The 22,110-nt window shown below is 35.9% G+C and overlaps 3 protein-coding genes across 5 annotated transcripts; 2 read left to right on the top strand and 1 right to left on the bottom strand.

Annotated features, from left to right (window-relative positions):
• Positions 1–45: 45 nt before the first annotated feature.
• LOC141901981 (mitochondrial inner membrane protein OXA1L-like) lies at positions 46–2,929 on the bottom strand. 2 transcript variants are annotated; one of them, XM_074789592.1, is made up of 9 exons: positions 2,818–2,929; positions 2,508–2,690; positions 1,827–2,088; positions 1,588–1,731; positions 1,387–1,472; positions 915–1,079; positions 725–829; positions 483–642; positions 46–321 (listed from the first exon to the last, which is right to left on the bottom strand). In XM_074789592.1, the coding sequence occupies exons 1-9, from the start codon at positions 2,914–2,916 to the stop codon at positions 182–184; spliced, it is 1,344 nt and encodes a 447-aa protein (XP_074645693.1). In that variant the 5' UTR covers positions 2,917–2,929; the 3' UTR covers positions 46–181. The 2 variants fall into 2 exon arrangements, with proteins under 2 accessions (XP_074645693.1, XP_074645694.1); XM_074789593.1 differs by having other exon boundaries at positions 1,827–2,085.
• A 488-nt stretch (positions 2,930–3,417) lies between these two features.
• LOC141902383 (purine nucleoside phosphorylase-like) lies at positions 3,418–8,209 on the top strand. Its single transcript, XM_074790084.1, has 6 exons — positions 3,418–3,531; positions 3,961–4,127; positions 4,209–4,312; positions 4,403–4,578; positions 4,961–5,151; positions 5,519–8,209. The coding sequence occupies exons 1-6, from the start codon at positions 3,491–3,493 to the stop codon at positions 5,716–5,718; spliced, it is 879 nt and encodes a 292-aa protein (XP_074646185.1). The 5' UTR covers positions 3,418–3,490; the 3' UTR covers positions 5,719–8,209.
• Positions 8,210–8,513: 304 nt separating this feature from the next.
• LOC141902680 (centrosomal protein of 89 kDa-like) lies at positions 8,514–21,481 on the top strand. Of its 2 annotated transcripts, XM_074790508.1 has the most exons (21): positions 8,514–8,569; positions 9,497–9,711; positions 9,793–9,896; positions 11,377–11,510; positions 12,198–12,314; positions 12,685–12,717; positions 13,378–13,486; positions 14,052–14,267; positions 14,912–15,067; positions 15,591–15,736; positions 16,173–16,307; positions 16,706–16,818; positions 16,896–17,011; positions 17,090–17,270; positions 17,667–17,834; positions 17,913–18,012; positions 18,380–18,421; positions 18,946–19,035; positions 19,119–19,165; positions 19,589–19,711; positions 19,792–21,481. In XM_074790508.1, the coding sequence occupies exons 1-21, from the start codon at positions 8,552–8,554 to the stop codon at positions 19,961–19,963; spliced, it is 2,535 nt and encodes an 844-aa protein (XP_074646609.1). In that variant the 5' UTR covers positions 8,514–8,551; the 3' UTR covers positions 19,964–21,481. The 2 variants fall into 2 exon arrangements, with proteins under 2 accessions (XP_074646609.1, XP_074646610.1); XM_074790509.1 differs by lacking the exon at positions 12,685–12,717.
• The last annotated feature ends 629 nt before the right edge of the window (positions 21,482–22,110 follow it).

Below are 22,110 nucleotides of genomic sequence, written 5' to 3'. Positions count from 1 at the left end.
TAATGTATCTAAACAACAATTCTTTTTAATACATCATTATTTCAATAATGATATTTTCATGATTCATTTCAAAGAGGATTAATTTCAACCTGTGGCACTAAATACAGCTAATCCTTACTGAACGAACACAAGTCTCTTATATACAATCAATCAATCATATATCGTTTCATTCGTTTGAATTTCATTTCTTCTTTTTGACAACTTTAGTCGGGTCGTGTTTGAATGTTTTTTGAATCGGTCCTATTCCCGCTTGACGAAATGCTTTCTCATCAGCTCTCATTCGATCCTCGACTGATGCCATCGTTTTAGAATTATTCCAAGCTTAAAGAAAATAAACGCATAAACTTGAATCACTGCGAGTCAAAACATGAAATGGAATAGGAAAATCACGGGGCACAGAATAGTCCAAATCAAGCAGAGTCTGGGGTACAGGATAATCTGAGGCAAGCACAGTCTTCTGTGTGTTATCGTGTGATACTAACTTTCTTTGAATCCTTGAATGAATTTCTTCTTTTTCTGGACCCCGGGCGCGTGTTTTACTAATGGTTCAATTTTGAAGAACGATCGAACTTTAGGGATTTTCAGGAAAACGACTTGAGTTAAAGAGAACATATTTGACGTTAACCAATAGACCAACATCGCCTGAAATAAATAACTCAGTTTATGAAATGCAAAAATGCGGAAAGTGACGTTCAAGAATTATGTAGAGGATACTTGTACTCACAGCAGGGAAGTTACTGATCATTGGTAAAATAAAAATAGGCATTGCTCTTAAAATCCATTTCATAGCATGAGTTTGAGAACTAGCGCGTACACCATCAACACCAACCTACAACTCAAATATCATTTTTTTGAATATGACCGATCAGTCAAAGGTCATCGCAGAAATAACTTTAAATTATGCCGAAATTTACCTCAATTGTGAGTAGAAATGTAGCCATAGTAATGAGAGGCATTCCGTACCAGTTATCGGCGAGGGTTAGATCAGTAAACCAGAGAATTCCACCAGTCGTCATACTAGCTACCGGTAAATTAGCCATCTTTCTTAAACCCATAAACACAGACAGAAACACCGGAACCTGTAACATATATCACTGATTTATAGTACAAAACTGACACGTGTGAGTTACTGTTTAATTACTGTTAGTTCATTTTCAAATTCTAGAGTGAAATCTTAGAACTGTGGAACTGGGTCCAGTGTAGGTTTAATAATTGTGGAACTGGGTCCAGTGAAGGTTTAATAATTGTGGAACTGGGTCCAGTGTAGGTTTAATGATTGTGGAACTGGGTCCAGTGTAGGTTTAATGATTGTGGAACTGGGTCCAGTGTATGTTTAATGATTAATGAACTATTTTTGGTATCAGAATCCCGGTAATGAGAACTTACTTGCGCCATTGGGACGAGCATGTTTTTAAATGGTTGGATCCTATGTTTTGACATGTAAGTCATTAATTCATTTCCAGCTCGAGCAACTGAAATAAAACAAACCTAGATAAAACTAGATCAATGTATGGGTGAGGGAAGACCGTCCTCTTCCCCCCGTCTAGATTATACTGATTTGAAGGGAGCCGGGTGGCACCACCTTACCTTCTAATTGATTATTCGTCAGTCTCGCTTCAGAAAATGCGTCTTGTAAACGAGTCATCCCTGGCATGTGATTGTGTAGTCTGGCTGAATTACGTTGAGCCAGGATCACAAGCGGGAACATACAACACCTCACAAACAACGTACCTTTAAAAAGTATTCACAATTTATTACTCTTTGTTTTATATAAAAATTTAAAATCTGGAATTATAGTTTTGAATGGGGGGAGGGTGTGTTGGTACCTGCTACTATAGCGGCCCACCACGGTAAATCACACGTCACATGTAACGACTCTAAAGCTAACTGCACCACTCCGGCTGGTGTATACCAACAACCCAGTCCTAAACTAGTAATCGCCGGCTCGCCGAGTGAGTTTAATACGAGTTGTGCGGATTCAGGTAGACCATCAACAGCAGCAGCTGCAGCGTCAGGTACCGGAGGTGGTTCTGGTATATACGCATCAGTATACGTCTGCTCTACTGGACTGGTGCCATCAGTTGTCTGCTGAAATTCAATATACTCATTAGATATATCTACAATTATTGATATCTACTGGACGTTATGAAGTTTGCACAATTAACTGGACATTCATTTTTGGTTTAATTGCTTTATATTTTCAAAGAGGACAAAATGATAATTTTTGATGAAACAGGAACCAGTTAGATTGTAAGGTCTTGTTTCCAATAATCTCAGTCATGAGGGTTTGTTTTCTCAGATGTCAACAGTATTACTTCTGAGATAATTGGGTTAATTAAAGTGGAGACTCTGTTGTGAGTCGTTGCGTCGTATACAACTCACCCTAGTTAGTTACCTAATGATTGGTGGTAAGCTTTCTATAATTGGATGGACTTATACCAACGTGTGGTTTGTGAAAATATCCGATCGTGAAACTAAACCACAGACAGGTTACTAACTAAACTCACCCCTGCTGCTGCTGTTGCTGTTTCATTACTATTGTATCGTATGAATGCACCATAAATGACAGACGACTGTCGCGGTTTATCAAACAGTCTTATTGAACTGACCACCGAGTGTTGTACTGGTAAAATCGGCTGGCACCGACTCGGAGCTGAGAATCTCCGTACTGAACTGTGCTGTATGTTTCTCTGTAAAAATAAATAAATTTCGATTGAATTGAATTGTTCTATGGATGGAGAATTGAATGAACGTACACAGTATAACAAACACAGGCGTTAATTGATCCGACTTAATTAACCGCTAATTAATGCTTACGTGAATTGATTGATATATTCGTGTTGTATTGCCGGTATAAGTTAAACATAAACGCCGGCCGGCAACATGTACAGCGAACTGTACGATTGACGCCGCCATATTAGTTAATTGAATTGAATTTGTCCCGAGATTCCTCAACTATCAACCAACATGGTACATAAACCATATCTAATCCAAGACCCAATTCAATTCAACATACTTCATTGATGCTCTTATAATCATTAATAAGAAACATACACGCATTAGTTTGAAATACAAAACTAAAATAATTAAAATTGAAACTTCCAGTACGCGGATTGGACCTATCTATGCTGACGATATCAGTTCGGGTTCGAGTCCCGACATGTTTTTGCATTTTTATGAATGGATCGATTGTGAGATTCATACGCGTTAAAGTTCCCTCAATTTTCAATGATATTTTATACCGTTTTATGGATACAATTTATAAACATATATTTTCCATAACTGATAACATAAATAACCCCGAAAGTAGTGAATAAATAGATTATAGGCCGAACAGTCAGTAATTATTTCACAGGCGGTAAATCGGTTATTGACGTCATACTATTAGTATTAAATAGTGGCTGTTGGCACAGTCCCAAACATTTCATAGATTTACATCGACCGAGACTTTTACACCGTGCTTACAAGGTTTTACCTAAATTTGACAAACATGACATCCACTTCTACTGCATCTGCTGCAACAACTTACAGGTAAGCTAGCGTTGTCATTGAGTAATTATGAAAAATATCTAAATTCAAAATGTGGTGACTGAAGCCAGTGAAGAAGGCTCGGGGAGTTGTCAAAAAATTCAAATTCTTTAAAAAATACTCTGGGCTAAAAGATAGGCCAATACAAGAATCGTAGGTTTGGGTTGGCAAAAGGCTATGGGATTGTCAACGTCATTGGTTTTCACCCAAAACATAGTTGTTATTGATTGATAATTCCATCGATTTGGAGGTGCGGTCGAATTATCGTGTTGTGATTGGTTGAAATATAGGAGTGTAATGCACACACCATGTGAAGGACTATAATGTTGCATCTGTCACTGGGGGTCATCTGGTGTTCAATATAATAACTCAGATATTGGTACATATTTTATATATTACTTTAGCTTTTGCTTTTATATATTTCTACTCTAGCTATGAAGAAATAAAAAACATCGCCAATTTTCTACTAGAGAAAATAGAATTAAATCCACCTGAAGTTGGAATTATTTGCGGTTCAGGATTGGGAAGTCTTGCCGATTCTTTAGAAAATAAAGTAGCGTTCCCTTACGAGGAAATACCTGGATTCCCTGTTAGCACCGGTGGGTATTCATTTGGAAATTCAGAAAATTTATCTATTGAATATTAAGTTTTTTTAATGATATATTAATTCGATTGTTTAGTGCCTGGTCATGTTGGAAAACTTGTATTTGGATATCTAAAAGGGAAGCCTACAGTTTGCATGCAGGGTAGGATTCACCCATATGAAGGTTATCCTTTATGGCTGGTAAGATATTGATTATAATTTCAACACAGATCAAATTACTTCCTACATAAGATACAGATATTTGTAATTAGTAATTTGATGAATTTTCAGTGTGCTAAACCAGTGAGAGTGATGGCACATATGGGAGTGAAAACTCTGATTGTTACGAACGCAGCTGGTGGTTTGAATAGAAGTTATAATGTTGGTGATATAATGATTATCAAAGATCACATCAATTTACCAGGATTTGCTGGAAATAATCCTCTAATGGGTATTAATGATGAGAGGTACGCAGAAATGTAATTTATTCTTGTTTTCAGCGGTCCTACTTCAAACAAACTGAGGTCGTCTAAATGTCATATTTATTTTGTTTTTGTTGCCAAATTTTAGAGTTGTTTGAATGTTATCATTTATAGTTATCAGTTGATCCACATGATCTTAAATATTATCACATTTTGACGAATAAAACATGTGATTATTTTAAACGTTTTAAGATAAGAATTAAAAATAGGGCCAGTTTGTCTTTCATTTATCAATAGATCAAAGCGTTACATGAAAAAACTAGTTATTTTATGATCCTTTTGTAGCAAACGTTTTAGATTATATATTGAATTGCTTTACTTCTTCAGAACATTTTCATAGATTATTCATTCATTCATTGTATTACAGATATGGAACTAGATTTCCTTCTATGACAACTGCATACGACAAAAAACTTCATAAACTCGGTACAGAGATTGCTAAAGACTTGGGTTATGGTGATTACATACGCAATGGTGTTTACGTGATGCAAGGAGGACCGTGTTTTGAAACTCAAGCTGAATGTCGTCTGCTAAGCCTTCTCGGAGCAGATGTCACAGGTAAGAAACCAAATGTCAATCAATATTCCACATAAAATCAGGTATCAATTTTGTCCGATATCTGATCCTTATTTCTCTTGACTTTTGCCCTTTTGAGAAATTGAAATGAAATGTCTTTGTGAATGGGTAGGTAAATAATAAATTATTTCAACTCTCTTAAAGTCTGTCTGAGGTCATTTCAGTTTAATAGCCTAGCCGCCTAGCCTTGACTATTCCCTCAGAAACGAGCTGATTCAAGAATTATAGTCTAGTCTATAGACCCAGACATTTGCTATAGAATCAATTAGATTTATCGTTCAGTTATTTTGAATAGATGAATGTAAGTATTATTAATGATCGGAATGCGTTTATTTCTTGTCTGATACAGGTATGAGTACTGTGCATGAAGTAATCGTCGCGCGACATTCCGGTTTACGTGTGTTTGGTATGAGCCTCGTCACTAACAAATGTATAATGGATTATGACAATGATGATTCGCCCAATCACGCAGAAGTTCTCGAAACGGCGAAGTCCCGTGGAGCGTGTATGAAAGCCATTGTTTCTAAGCTCGTCGAGAAATTAGATTAATGATTATATTATGTGGTTGTTAGGGACGTGTCTACAACGCTAACCGCACACATTATTGCTGCTATTAATGATCTTAAATCCCTCCTTCCTAATGGGTTATATTTCAGTCGGTAAATGGCAATATTTTCCCTGGGATTTGTGTGAAACATTTATCTTATGTCTGGTAGTAAATGTAAGGCACAGATTGACGGGTAGATTGCGCACTGAAGTGACAAGTGTTGATAGTTGCTCATTTTCAAGTCTAGTGACCTGATATTTTCGAACTAAGGTTATCAAAAGGTTGAGATGTGAAACTGTGGTTTTTGTTTCTAAATGATGTGATACTTGTACAACATATCGTTTTGTAGAATCTTTGTTATTATTTATGATTGTTTAATTAGAAATATTATTTACCGATCAAGAATTATATGATTGATTTGGTTGAAACAGCAAACTATATATCTCATTTATTTTTCAGTAACAAAACTGTTTACTACTATGTATATAGCTGAAATATCGGTTTATCTGTAACATCCAAATCCAAATAAAGTTAGATTTTAAACGTTGAAAATAACCAATCTTCTAGAAAACCCAACAGAGATATAAGACACAATGAAGTCTAGTATACACAGAGCCAGTATAAACCCCCTGTCCCCCCCCCCCCCAACTCTTGCTAGCGACCCTGATCAGTACGGCTTGTTTAATTGCATTGATAAAAGATCCATGGATTTCAAATCAAATTCTATAAAACTCTTAATTTTCAACGATTGAAATCTAACCGAATTGAAGTTAACATTCTTGAATACTTGCTATTATTGTATGCGTATTGCATTTTCTGGTAGGGAATTTAATCTCATACGTGTAATCAATCAATGTTACTTTTTAGATCAGGTTGTGTGAACCTGATGACATAGAAGTCACATGATCGAATCTGCAGATTTCTACGAACGACCAAATGTCAAATAATTCTTAATGGCCTCAAAAACTTTCATATGCATAGTATACAGGGCACTTATTGATTAGTTTTCGATCAATGATTGAATATGTCCTGAAGTGATGAGCAATCCTATGAATATTACCACCTTGACCTGGTTCCACCTGAGTTAGAGTTAACTCTTGAATTGAAATAGTTCATTTTCAAGTCAAATCTTAACTCACAACTGTGGAACTGGGTCCTTAGGGATCGTTCATTTATTACGTACGCAAAAAATTTGAATTTTTCAACCCCCCTCCCCCTCTGTACGCCAAAGCGGCCATTTTTTCATATACATTATGCATTACAGTACACAATTGCACTGACCCCCTCCCCCTCCCCAAATGTGTACGTAATAAATGAATGATCCCTTACATTGTAATAGAGTTGAACTCACTGATTAAGTTGTCATAATTGGGACGATCAAATTATAACTTGCACGTTAAATTGAATTTGAATACGAATCAGGACTCAAAAATTACTGGAGAACAGGCAACTCAGACCTTTTGGGACTGTGAAAGATTTGTCAAACTTGACTAATATCTGAATTGGATGTCACAATTTATGTTTATAGTGTCATAAAGATATTACAAAATCAAAAGACATCCGAGTTGGGCCTAAATGGTTCACTCCAAGCATGGACGTATAAACTAGATTATACGTCCATGCTCCAAGTTAAACCTGTGATCTCACTAATGAGTGAAGTCTATAGCCAGTAATGAATGATGACAAAATTGTGAGTTTTACTGTAGATTGATAACAGACATTTTAACATCTGCGTCTAAGACAAAACTATGTATGTTTAATTTCCAGCCCTAAGAACAATGAAATTCCACTTGTAACATTCTCAGTTAAAACATGTTTACTTAAACATGTTTACTTAAGATCATTTTATCTATTGGTTTTTACTTTTATTCTGATTGGGATCAACTGATGGTGTGTAAATATCTTTTGGTTTTAAGAAGCTATTTATTTCAAGGCCTATTTATAATATTCATCGATAGGTCTGACATAAACATGCACTTATAATTATACTTATATGATATATATGTGATATAAGTATCTGTCATTAATGTTTTAATTGTGTGTGCCGCAGCTGATGCCATTTTTATTCTGCTGTTTCCATTTACTCCGGCAAATTAAATTCCAAATTGTGACGTTTGATGATAAATTATTTTTCACATTTTACACACATTTAAATGCTTCAAATACCAACGATGAGAAATATTGAAAAAGACAAATTTGAAATTGAAAAATTAATTTCATTTTGCCCAAGACTACTATGTAGCTATAAAACCAGATAAACTGGATTTAGTGATAGATTTAACTGCTGTTCCTGTTTGTTAAGACAGTATTGATGTTAAAATGGGTTATCAATAAACTTGTTGGTTCATGTAAGCATAATATATTTTGGGCCCTATCCTATGAAATGTGCTTTAATTAAACCATTAATCGATTAGCCATAATTATAACGTTAATGTTTGGCATATATATCTATGTAATGATGAGAAATAAAATATTATGTTGGACATTTGTAAATCAGCGTGTGCTCAGTGTTCGTTCTTTCTTGCGGTTTTGATTTCAAACGTTTTTGTCTCCTCGGTAAGCGAAATATTATTGCAAATTTCTAAACACTATTTACACTTAAATCATAGAGGAATAATTATCATTTGGGCACTAGTTCGCGCAGTTTGGCCTCGCTGTCGTTATCGCTATAGGAAAAATAATCATACTGCCCGAAATTTGAGGACCAATAAAGACAGATTGGATTTGATTGTTAGTTCCTTTTATGGGATTCGAACCTGATCGTGATTGTAGTCACGGTTTGTTTACAAGATGGCGACTGAAACTGCAGCTAAGGGATCTAAAAAACGAAAAAAGATGCAGAAAAATGAGTTTGTAAGTGTTAAACAGGATTGAATATGCATTAATAAGTAATCCTCCACTAGGCTGTGAGCGCGGATACTGTTTCGAAGATTGGTTTTCGTCCAAAAGTGAAGTTTTGAAGCCGAATCACAAGAACCAACTTGTCATTTATGACAATCATTCAATTAACTTTATTGATAATGTTAATAGAATGTTAGTGTGATGGTGAATGCAACAACATTGATTACGCTTTATCCCACAGAGCTACCGAAGCCTAGTATCTAGTATCTAGCCGTTGTTTTTACACAATGTCTAAATCTAGATTTTCTAAAACAAAATTCTGGAGTTGTGGTTTAAGTTTAATCTGATTGCATATTTTCACAAACCCATATTTTCTTCAGTAAATCTGGTTTGTCCGGTGCCCGTTAATTAGACTGTAACTAACAGTTAACACATTGATGGCGGTGCAGTATCTGACATCCTTAGAACCATCAATCATCATACTTACACTGGAGTCTTACTTGCTGCTGCTGCTGCTGCTGTCGTAGCTGCAGCTGCTGCTGCTGTCGTAGCTGCTGCTGCTGCTACTACTGGTGATGCTGACTGTATATTGTTATATTACAGGCTCATATTGTTGTATTACAGGCTTATATTGTTGTATTACAGGCTCATATTGTTGTATTACAGGCTCATATTGTTGTATTACAGGCTCATATTGTTGTATTACAGGCTCATATTGTTGTATTACAGGCTCATATTGTTGTATTACAGGCTCATATTGTTGTATTACAGGCTCATATTGTTGTATTACAGGCTCATATTGTTGTATTACAGGCTCATATTGTTGTATTACAGGCTCATATTGTTGTATTACAGGCTCATATTGTTGTATTACAGGCTCATATTGTTGTATTACAGGCTCATATTGTTGTATTACAGGCTCATATTGTTGTATTACAGGCTCATATTGCTGCTGCTCTTGTACCGACTGCTACGTTTGCTGCTGTTCCACGGACCCCGCCTCCACCTAAACCGTCCCCTCAATATACCGCTGGTTTATCCAGTACATTGCTCAATTCAACCATGTTAAGTCGTATGTTCGCTACACCAGTGCCACCTATTGATGACGGCTCTCAAGAAGTAGATACCAGTATAGATGATTACGCAGATCCTGGGTAAGTGTTTATACCTAAAGTTCGAATAACCCTTATCTGAATACAATGCACCCCCTAACCCTACCCCTGTTGTTTCTATAGTTATTCAGTAGTTCGTCGTGAAGGTCCTGTATCGGTAAGACCTCGTGTTGGTACGCCTGAACTCGATACCGATGCTGAAAGTCCATTAGATGATAACTTACCCGGTGAGTATCCGGATACACCGATACATACTGAGATCTGGGACAGCATGAGGAAACACATAGACAATACAAAAACAAAATTCTGATTTAAATCAACCGATGATTGTATATTCAAAAAATTTGAAATAATTTGCTCATTTATTCAATCAATGACGGCCAACGGCTCATTTCTGTTTGTATTTTGTCAGACTTTGATCGTTTATGATATTGATTTTTTTTTCACTACGGAATATCACCTCGTGTCTCTATTTGTCTGGATTTTAGCCAAACTTTTCGACCTAGGATTTTATCTTGCGGTCTAGAAGTAAATATACTTTGAAATACATTTTACTTTAGATAAACTACTTTTTAGAACTATTGTGTAAATATTATTAAAAAGATTCTTAAGAATATTTGCTATTTCTACTCAATATGGTTGTAAAATCTATAATTATTCCCAGCTTCAATGAACTAACAATGCAACATTGAGCAAGAACTTGAGCTGAAACATATAACAATCGCATAACAGGTGCAGCTAGTCAACCGTGGTGGTCTGTCTGTCTGTTGTATCAGCTGACCAACTGCTGACCAATCACAGCTAGGGTTAGGGTTAGGGCTGTTGAATCAATTAGCTGACCACCTGCTGACCAATCACAGCTAGGGTTAGGGTTAGGGCTGTTGAATCAATCAGCTGACCAACTGCTGACCAATCACAGCTAGGGTTAGGGTTAGGGCTGTTGAATCAATCTGCTGACCAATCACAGCTAGGGTTAGGGTTAGGGCTGTTGAATCAATCAGCTGACCAACTGCTGACCAATCACAGCTAGGGTTAGGGTTAGGGCTGTTGAATCAATCAGCTGACCAACTGCTGACCAATCACAGCTAGGGTTAGGGTTAGGGCTGTTGAATCAATCAGCTGACCAACTGCTGACCAATCACAGCTAGGGTTAGGGTTAGGGCTGTTGAATCAATCAGCTGACCAACTGCTGACCAATCACAGCTAGGGTTAGGGTTAAGGCTGTTGAATCAATCAGCTGACCAACTGCTGACCAATCACAGCTAGGGTTAGGGTTAGGGCTGTTGAATCAATCAGCTGACCAACTGCTGACCAATCACAGCTAGGGTTAGGGTTAGGGCTGTTAAATCAATCAGCTGACCAACTACAATGCCTGTGTATGGCATAATTGTGGTTCACAATGCAATCAAAACAATATATAAAATGCTACAAAATAAAATGCTATAAAATGCTAAGTGTAACTTATTTAAACATATTTTCAAAGCCTTATTAGAATAGCAAATTTATTGATGAATAAAGAATTAATTATCCATGAACTGATATGATATGAATTGCTAATTTTTGACATAAAGTCAAAAATAGATAAATGGGTTAAGGCTTTATAAGGCATAATTGCCTGTTTAAAGCTATTCGTCTGTTTTTGATTTGATATTTTTTCTGGATTGATTTTGAGATTTTGACACAATGTGTTGTTATTTTTATTAATAGAAGGATATTACAGTCAACCGGCCGATTCAAAGGTAATCAGTCTGAGAGGAGGAGCTCCTCGTGCCCCTGATAACGACAGAGTCGACTCATCACTCGTTGAATCTCTGTACGCTACTCCGAAAAAAAGAAAACCTGTAAGTTCACTTACACGACCCCTGATTCGAAATCTCACTCTCATTTCAGCCAAACATGTTCATTTCAGAGAAACAATTATATTACTCAACTTACAACGCTGTTTCTGTGGAAAAAATCCACAGAAGAACAAACATTTTCATTTTTCATATACCCGGTATATAAATCATGTTGAACTAGGTCAAACGTTTTCGTTTCTGAAACTGTTTGTTTTTCTATGGAATTTTAATTATTTGAACTCTCTGCCGAGGATATTTCTGTGTTGTTAGTTACCTAATTGTTGGTGGTAAGCTTTTTATAATCGGATGGGCTTCAGATCGTGAAACTAAACCACGGACAGGTTACTGACTAGTTTCTGTGGAGATCGGATTTAGATAAATCCTGTAAGGAAAATCAACTTTAAGCATCATCAACTGCCCTAGCATTCTTTATCTTCCAACACTGAATACAGATCAGTGTGGCATGTAAATTTCTTGAAAATAAGGTTTATTAATATACAACTGATGATGACTAATAGTCTATAGTTGAAACGTTGATGAAATATGTGGATATTCTTTTACTAAAGATCTCATTTTTGGCTGAATTTATTGCGGGATTTCTCTCATTATATTCATCTACTACTCAGGGATAACTATGATCCCATTGATAAATCATCACAAACAACTTGTCCCTTTTTTTCCAAAATTCAGATAACAGAATTTCCAGCAATGGAAGATCTCGAGTTGATTGATGATGAATATTTAGGAGCTGAAGTAGTTCGTCCAGTAGCGTCTCGTCCTCCGGTAGAGAATGAATTCATTGAACCGGTAAGTCTACGTCGTGGAGTCAACATTTCAATCCTTAAATATTATGAATTACAGTAAAACTCGTGCTGAAGTCATCATTACGTTCATGACATATCCAAATGATTAGTTGCACTTTGTAAATTGAATTAGAAATACAAGTTGGGACTCAAAAATAGAGATAACTTCAGTAATGTGACGACTTATCCAAATGATGAGTTGTAGGCTTCCTAGGAATTGAATTGCAAATATGAATTGGATGAGATGACTTCACAGTAATTATTCCCTGGATCCACAGTTCTACTGTTACATACAGTATTTGCTTTGAAGAGCTATTTTTCATCAGGTCAAAAATTGGGAGAAAATTAATCCATTTTCCATTTTTATTCTACAGCTTTATGAAAGAATTGATAAAAATACTGAAGATGTAAGAATTTTGCTGTTGTATGAATTTCTAATATAGTTTAACGTAATAATCAATTAATAAGTGTTATAGTTATAAATGGACTGACTGACCCGGTGGGTTAGGGAGCTCTGTGATTGATCATTTCTACATTCACAGGATTTAGTTTCAGTTTTTTAACCTAAATGTATTTCATTGTTTTCATTTATCTTGTACACCCACATTTTCATATATAACATATTGTCACAACGGTCCTGTTAATATTATTATGAGGACTAGGCTCTGCACACAGTACGGGATTACATTATAAGACTGTTTGATTTAGATACACGTCGTAGTGTGGTATATTAACTCTCATGGTTATATAGAACTGTGTTCTGATATCATTGATTCAATGTCTCCTGATTATTTCAGGTTTTAGTAAAGTCAAAACCCACTTTATACAAATTGAAAACATTCGAAATGCAATTAATGTGTAAGATTGAGATACAAAGTTTCAGACTTTCTGTAGGGACCGTCCATTATCAGACACACCGGTCTGCTGATCATCTCTAGAGAAAGTTCCGAATGTTTTGTCTTTTGATTTTATCTTTTGAATTTGTAAATATTTGGTTTAAACTATCTGTGAGTGTATAATATAGGCTGTTCTATTAATGATGATTATTTGACTGTTTTATATTTAAGATGATAAAGAGCTCTTCATTGCGTCACCCGGAAGCCAGTATGTCTATGACGTCGCCAGTTTTCAGTGATCAAGAATTCGGCGACACTAAAGGATCGACTGATATGGAAGGTGAATATCGACCCGGCAGGGTGGCGCCACTTTCCTGGAAATTAGAGAATTTTGTAGCGGAGATAAGTTAGCGAAATATGTTGAGATTGTTAGATCACTCGTAAAATCAAACAGTTTACATCTATGTCTAAAGTATTTGACTGCATTAACCCTTTCAGTGCGTCTACACCGCAGTGCGTCTGTAGCACCTGTCAAACATAGTGAAATACTAGTAACTAACGATATACCTTGCCGCGATGTAGACGCACTATAGTGGTATTCCCGTTATTCAACACATTGGGTGGAGTTTTTTAAAATTTTCAAATCTCCAGCACTTTAGGGTATTAATTAGTCAGCACTGAAAGGGTTAATTGATTGGATTCTTGTCAGATTGAGTCAGGGATAACATCACGCATGTCAGGGAATAAATTAAACAAAAGTAGCCACCCTGCCCAGTTCTACAGTTTGTTGGTAAAACCTTACAAATAAAATAAATTCATTTCTGAGTAAGGGACATTCAAAACGAGAACTTAATATTTAAAACAATAATCGAAATATAGTTGAATTTGAATGTTTGAATTAACAGCCGAATTGCGACATCATTTGAAATCTCAACCGAAGAGTCCAAGAATGGAACAGTTGCTACGGGAAAACGAGCAGTTAACGAAACAACAAACTCAAATGCAGAACGAAATCATCGAACAACGAAAACAACAGGAAGAATTAAAATCGAAACTTTCAACTACGAACAAACAAACAGTTAGCGAGAAAGAGAGACAACAACTTATCAATCAACAGATGTGTAAGTAATATCGATTTCATCTCAAAATTGATGATATTTAGATTTTTATTATCAGACAGTTTCGAGATTTACCTGAAACCGATCTACAGAGAAACAGTTATATTTGTTAAAATCCATAGAAGAACAAACATTTTCATTTTTCATATACCTGGTATATAAATCATGTTGAACTAGCTCAAACGTTTTCGTTTCTGAAACTGTTTGTTTTTCTATGGACTTTTGATTATTTGAACCCTCTGCCGAAGATATTTCTGTGTAGTTATTTACCTAATCATTGGTGGTAAGCTTTTAATAATCGGATGAGCTTATACCACCTTCTACTGTGAAAATATCCGATCGTGAAACTAAACCACTGACAGGTTACTGACTAGTTTCTGTGGAGATTGGTTAAAGATAAATCCTGTAAGGAAAATGAACTTTAAGTATCATCAACTGAGGTATCATTCTTTATCTTCCAACACTGAATACAGATCAGTTTGACATGTGTTATACATGTATTTATTTACTTCTAGTAAATATTAGTGATTTTACTATAAAGTAAATAATAAGTTTTATTTGTTTAAACACAAGATGTTGACATACTACAGTGAATACTGGTGGATTATTGAACTTACATTACTATATATTTAAACGTTTTATTTCAGCGATGACTGATAATACTCTGAAATCACAGGACGTATTAATACAAACTTTACAAGATCGGATACAAACTTTAGAATTAGAGAAAGATGAACATCACGAACTGAATTCACAATTACAAAATGAAATAGAATCTTTCCGTCAATACATTCATGAGAAAGGTAAATAACTCATTCTGTAAACTCATTTATTCGCTGAATTTTACTATAATTTCCATTTTCCCTGATTCTCAACTCTGTGAACTATTTACAGCAGTCTTAATGCTACCGAGTTCCCTGATTCTCAACTCAGTGAAATATTTACAGCAGTCCCGACGCTACCGAGTTCCCTGATTCTCAACTCAGTGAAATATTTACAGCAGTCCCGACGCTACCGAGTTCCCTGATTCTCAACTCAGTGAAATATTTACAGCAGTCCCGACGCTACCGAGTTCCCTGATTCTCAACTCAGTGAAATATTTACAGCAGTCTTAATGCTACCGAGTTCCCTGATTCTCAACTCGGTGAAATATTAACAGCAGTTTTAATGCTACCGAGTTCCCTGATTCTCAACTCTGTGAAATATTAACAGCAGTCTTAATGCTACCGAGTTCCCTGATTCTCAACTCTGTGAAATATTTACAACAGTCCTGCGAGTAAAGATCAGTCTATAAGTAATGATTAATATGTTGTATTTATAATTTAGGGAGTGCAGGAGGTGGTGGTAGTTCAGATGTTGTGCGCCGACAAATACAAGATCTAAAAGATGAAAATGATACTCTAAAAGCCAGCGTTCATAAACTAAACATTGAAATCAGTCGTCTACAAGCAAAATATCGCAGAAATGACGAAGTAATATTTCCTTCTTTAGCTCTGATTCTATTTAGATAGTTATAAATAATTCTTATATAAATCCCACAATACAAAGAGTCCTTAAACTAACAGTGAATTTGATTTTTCGACTATTTTCAGGAATACTTTATTCCTTGAGCTAGTGTAGTTTATTCACCATTTTGACTTTATCCTAAGTAATAATCATCTTCAGGAATTCATTAAGTCAAAATAATGAAATACCCAGTGTATATACAATTGAAATTACATAATTTTGTTATAATACTAGTTATGAGATGAAGGTAAGTATTAGGATATTGTCGAAATGTTGAACAAGTCATTAGCTCAAGAAATTCCGACTCATTCATTCATATCGAGTGATTTTATATCATCACGGACTCAAAGTGTTTCATCAATGTTCATGATTAATTCTATTTTGTTTGTTGTTGTATTTTAGAATAAGAATATCGCCGGACTTCCGTCTAAAGGCCCGATACCGTCGTGGTTGATAAATACTAAATATTTAGCTCCGATGTTTCTAGCTTACGACGATCGACTTAGTGAAAAAAATGAAATAATTAAACAATATGAGGTTCGTTTGTGTTCGATTTCAATGAATTTGCTATTTTCAAATTAGAAATAGGCCTATATGAAAAATTGAAATTTATCGACAATTCTCACTAGAGATGATAGTTAGGTATAAGAAATAAGTTTGAATACAAAGACTGAGTTTAATAGATGTGGTGGCCAGGGTAGAATAGACCCTGCAGTTACATTTTGAAATCTGTCAGTTATTACCATGGTTCCTCATTGTTACTATGGTGATTGTTACCCAGGTTGAGGATTTACTGCTATGGGTAACTGTGGCGGCACCAATAAGTCGATAGAATCGGGCTGAGAGGTACCCTACGTATATCTTTATATTTACCTCATAAATGGCCTGTTTTTTTTCTATGTAGATGAATAATTTCTTAGATATTTCTATAACAGATGGAACAAGAATCGTTTCGCGCTCAGGTTGAAGAAGTTTTAAAAGAGAATCAACGTCTGCACATAAAACTAGAACAGACGGGAATAGCTGGTAATTGTACAATGACCGAATGGTAGGTATCGTCTCGTTTAAACCGCTCGTAGAATAACGACCGATATTGTTGTCAAACGTAAATCTTTATTCTCCTAGGCAACAATTACAAGAACAAGCGAAATTAGTTTTGGAAGAGAATCAGTTATTGTTGGAAAGATTAGCGGTGCAACAGGAAGTCGCTAAAGATCAACAGTTATCGCACACTCAGGAAGGTTCGTTCGCACGCGTTTCAATCTGAGTTTAAATATTCTGAAATCTATTTTTAACCCAGAAATCATCTTCGTTTACAGTTTCACGTTTGTCGAAACAGACTATAGTTTTACAACAGGAAAAAGACGACGCGGAAAGTGAATTAATGGAAATTAAACAACGCTATAATATACTGAAAAATAAACATAATTCACTGATTATGGAAACTGAAAGTAAACTGAGTACGACTGAACACGATATCGCTGTATCTGAAATCAAACGGTTAGTTTAAATACTTAAATCCATCTGTTCCCATCTGTCTTGATTTGATTTTCGCGGATATTTGAGGGTTGCTTTGCTGGAGCCAGTTCCACAGTGACCCAGATCTAGAACTGTTAGCTTCATTTTGTGTTAAAAGTTGAAACTAGTTCATTTAAAATGTTATAACAGACACAACTGGATCTAGAACTGTGGAACTGTGAATCCAGAACTGTGGACCTGGATCCTGAACCTGTGGAATTGGGTCCCAAACTGTGGAACTGGATCCAGAACTGTGGAACTGAGTCTAGAACCATAGAACTGGATACAGAACTGTGGACCTGGCATTAAAACCTGTGGAATTAGGTCCAGTAATGTGGAACTGAATTAAATAGTTTACAGACATTAATGCTATTTCAGGAATATGGATGAAGTTAAAGAATCTCATCATAAAGAAATTGCTGATTTACTCGCGAAACAAATGTCTTCAGATCAAGAAAAAACAAACATGAACATTCAACTAGAAGACTTAATAGCTGAGAAAACACAGATGGAAATTGAGATCAAAGGTCTTCAAAAATCACTGAGGTTCGTTCGTTTATCGCGAGATTTCGTGTGAATTCTAACTGAGATTTTGATAATATCGCTTTGATATATGAATTATAGGAGATCTCAAAAGAGAAATCATGTTCTACAGAACGCGCTAGAAATATCTGAAGAGAAAGAATCATCGGTTAATAATTATCTGACAAATGTTCTGAAAGCAGTAAGTTTCATATTAGTTCACTTTCACTTGCCAGGGGTGGTACTGAAATATCAGGAGCCACATTTGTCAGTTACAATTCAGGTGCATTGGAAGCAATTTTTGATTGCCGCAGCCAAAAGCCTATTTTTGACAGGTTCTAATTTTTCCATGGCGAATTTACGTCAAAAACAATAGTAGAGAAAGTAAATAAATACGATTGAGTAAATCAGTGCCACGGCTTTCACCACTGCAGTCCCTGCACTTCCAACGCCACTGCAATTAGTCTCTTAGTCTTGAGTCAATTATTAAACTGGCTTCAAATGAGTTGTATTGAAATAATTCAGTTCATGGTTTCACTGAAGTCGATTGTATTTCTGTGTAATTACAGGCAGAACAAGCAGCAGTAGAAAGGGATACTTACGCTCAACTTGTGAGTATTCTATCTAAATTCATTTTATCTTATAAACGCAGCTTTACTCGTACTTTCACTGAGCTTTACAGTCATCACAATCATAAATACCAAACAAAAGACTCCTATGAATTAAGGGTAAAACTAGATATTCGGAAAGCGATCAAATGATCAAAAACTTTACAGTTTCCGTAAACAGATGGGTTTTAAGATTTCTTTTAAAACATTCAACTGTCTGACTTTCAACTGACTCAGCTCCTAAATGAATCCCAAAATGATAATGAAAAACAGTTCGAAAATATAACTGGAGCTAGTGTAGTTTATTCAACGTTTCGACTTTACATTATTGTCTCAACACGGGTATATAGTGTTTTATCAATCGTGATAGGTTCCCTAAAAGCAGTACTAATGTTTTATTAAAACTATATTATTATCTTAATGTATTCATTATTGTAAACCGCCTTGAAATGCAGTGTAAAGCGGTATATAAATAAAATTATTATTATTATTATTAGTACGAGATTAAACACTCTTGTTTCTATTAGTTGAAAACACACGATCAAGAAAGAAGGAAAGCGATAAAAAGTGCCACAGATGGAAATGTCGTAGCTGGAAAACTTGAAGAAAGAATTAAAGTAATTCATGGAAATAAATCTCAATAAATCGTGTTTATATCTGCTTCAAACGAACTGTGATCAAATGTTTGAATATATTTCAGGTTTGTAAAGAAAAATGTGCAGCCAAAATATCGCAAACTCAAGAGAAGTAAGTGAGATAGATTATCATCATAATTATCACCTGACGATGATCTCTAGGGTGAGATCGAAACGTCGTGTCTTTTATATATTTTAGATTGAATAAATAAATTCTGGTTTTTAAATTCTTTTGATCTGTAAATAGTGGGATTTTATCTTACGCTCATCATGGCGTCCACGCTCCCTCTACAAAATCACGTGACACTTACGTCACACAATCAATATTACTATATAACAATTTACAGTTACCTCATGATATCGGGTTAGGGGTTATTTGATCTGATATCTGAACATTAGTTAAAGGTTAATTATAGTGAAATCTGAGCTTCCATATTAGGAATTCGATTATATTTATTATCATTCTTATCATTTTAATCGGTTTCGCATCTTATTAGAATATTCTATTATATAGATTCTAATTATTTGTTTTTAGGATGAAGGAAATTGAAGATAAATTTCAGAGAGAAAAATGGGAATACGAGAGACAGATACGTCATTTAAACTTATTATTGAAAGAGAAAGAAGGAATTATTGATGCTGTTGAAGGAGACAAGAAGTAAATATCAAAAATTATACTTCAAACAATCGTTTAAAAATGTATGAATTCTATGAAAGACGTGTGTTGTGTATTTGTAGACGAGTAGAAACTGACCTTCAAGCGATGTGGAGGGTCGCGTCTGCCGATAATCGTCGAATGAAAGAAACGATGGAGAAATCGTTGAAACAGTTACGAGAACATCAAAATTTCACTTTCACCGAAAATAACGAAGATCGACAAGAATTGTTGCTTATTTCAACCGATGCATAAATAGCATACACTCTACCGACTGCAGCTGCTGCTGCTGCTGCTGCAGCTGCTGCAGCTGCTGCTGATACTAAAAAACATGAGAAAAATGAAACGTTCTATTCTCATTTTCGATTCAAAGAATGAATCGGGTGCCTTAAATCAAAGAGATGATTCATGTATTTATCAAGATAGGCAGCTGAATAATAGAATAACTGATCTTACGGGTTACCCCTGGAACAGACCAGCCGATCTTACGGGTTACCCCTAAAACAGACCAGCCGATCTTACGGGTTACCCCTAGAACAGACCAGCTGATCTTACGGGTTACCCCTAGAACAGTATGAATACCAGCTGATCTTACTGGTTACCCCTAGAACAGTGTGAATACCAGCTGATCTTACGGGTTACCCCTAGAACAGACCAGCTGATCTTACGGGTTACCCCTAGAACAGACCAGCTGATCTTACGGGTTACCCCTAGAACAGACCAGCTGATCTTACGGGTTACCCCTAAAACAGACCAGCTGATCTTACGGGTTACCCCTGGAACAGACCAGCCGATCTTACGGGTTACCCCTAGAACAGACCAGCTGATCTTACGGGTTACCCCTAGAACAGACCAGCTGATCTAACGGGTTACCCCTAGAACAGACCAGCTGATCTAATGGGTTACCCCTAGAACAGACCAGCTGATCTTACGGGTTACCCCTACAACAGACCAGCTGATCTAACGGGTTACCCCTACAACAGACCAGCTGATCTAACGGGTTACCCCTAGAACAGTGTGAATACCAGCTGATCTTACGGGTTACCCCTAGAACAGACCAGCTGATCTTACGGGTTACCCCTAGAACAGACCAGCTGATCTTACGGGTTACCCCTAGAACAGACCAGCTGATCTTACGGGTTACCCCTAGAACAGTTAAGAATAACAGACCACTTTGGTTTATCAGTTACCCCATTTTTCGGGGACACTAGACTTTTAATGATTAGACCATAGACAGAGAGAGCTATAGTATGTCTAGCTAGTATTGTGGTTGATAGAATGTAGCTAGATCAAGTCCTTCCCTATTTCGTATATCCTGTATTTATAACTGATGAGAGTATTCTGTTTTTCGACAAGCATCAGCTCGTATCGTACTGTTTTGGGAAGGACTGATTCATCTAAATCACATTCAATTTTTTCATACAATATACACAATATATATCAATATTATTCCATAAATTATTGAATTTTAATCAAATGAAAATTTTACGTATTTTGTTATCAAATAAGCCATAATATTGTAAAAATAGTTTCAAGTGGAAAGTGATGTTTATTTCGATGCACATTTTATTTCAATTCCGTCCATTTTTTGTTTATCAAACGTCGGCTGTTGATATCTATAAATATACGCTGCCATTTTGACTGTAGTGATTCACGCTTTTTCTACATCATGTTGTTTATTTGTCACAGGATTATTTGATCATTCGATGCTTTACTGAAACCGAGCTTCCTCGACAAAAAACCCATCATTCAATTGTATCAATAAAAATATAAATATAAATCAACAACTCAACAACTGTATCTCTTCTACTTATTGTGGTCAGGTGACCAGCTCTAGACCAATCAACCCTAGGGTTATTAAACAGTGATAACCCTAGGTTTGGCCTGATTGTTTTGGTCAGGTGACCAGCTCTAGACCAATCAACCCTAGGGTCAGTAAACAATGATAACCCTAGGTTTGGCCTGATTGTTTTGGTCAGGTGACCAGCTCTAGACCAATCGACCCTAGGGTTATTAAACAGTGATAACCCTAGGTTTGGCCTGACTAGGGTCAGTAAACAATGGTAACCCTAGGTTTGGCCTGACTAGGGTCAGTAAACCATGGTAACCCTAGGTTTGGCCTGTGTATTTGTGGTCAGGTGACCAGCTCTAGACCAATCAGGCACTTGGATACACATTACAAGAGGTCTATATTTACACTACATCCTCATGTATTAGTTAAGTTTTTTCAATACAATGTTGAGGACTGATACATAAAACCTCGGACACTTTTCATTCAATCCTTTCTCTGATGAGGTAACATTTGGTAAGAGCATTCTTGGTCAAGGCTCTGATCAGAAAAATAGGGAAATTGTGACACTTGATTTTGTCTTTTTGGACATCAAAATAAGCTTTCTGGATGT

The sequence above is a fragment of the Tubulanus polymorphus genome, chromosome 3 (assembly GCF_964204645.1).
Source record: "Tubulanus polymorphus chromosome 3, tnTubPoly1.2, whole genome shotgun sequence".
NCBI lineage: Eukaryota > Metazoa > Nemertea > Palaeonemertea > Tubulaniformes > Tubulanidae > Tubulanus > Tubulanus polymorphus.
Note: the sequence above shows the minus strand (reverse complement) of the source record. Positions and strands in the feature narration are given on the sequence as shown.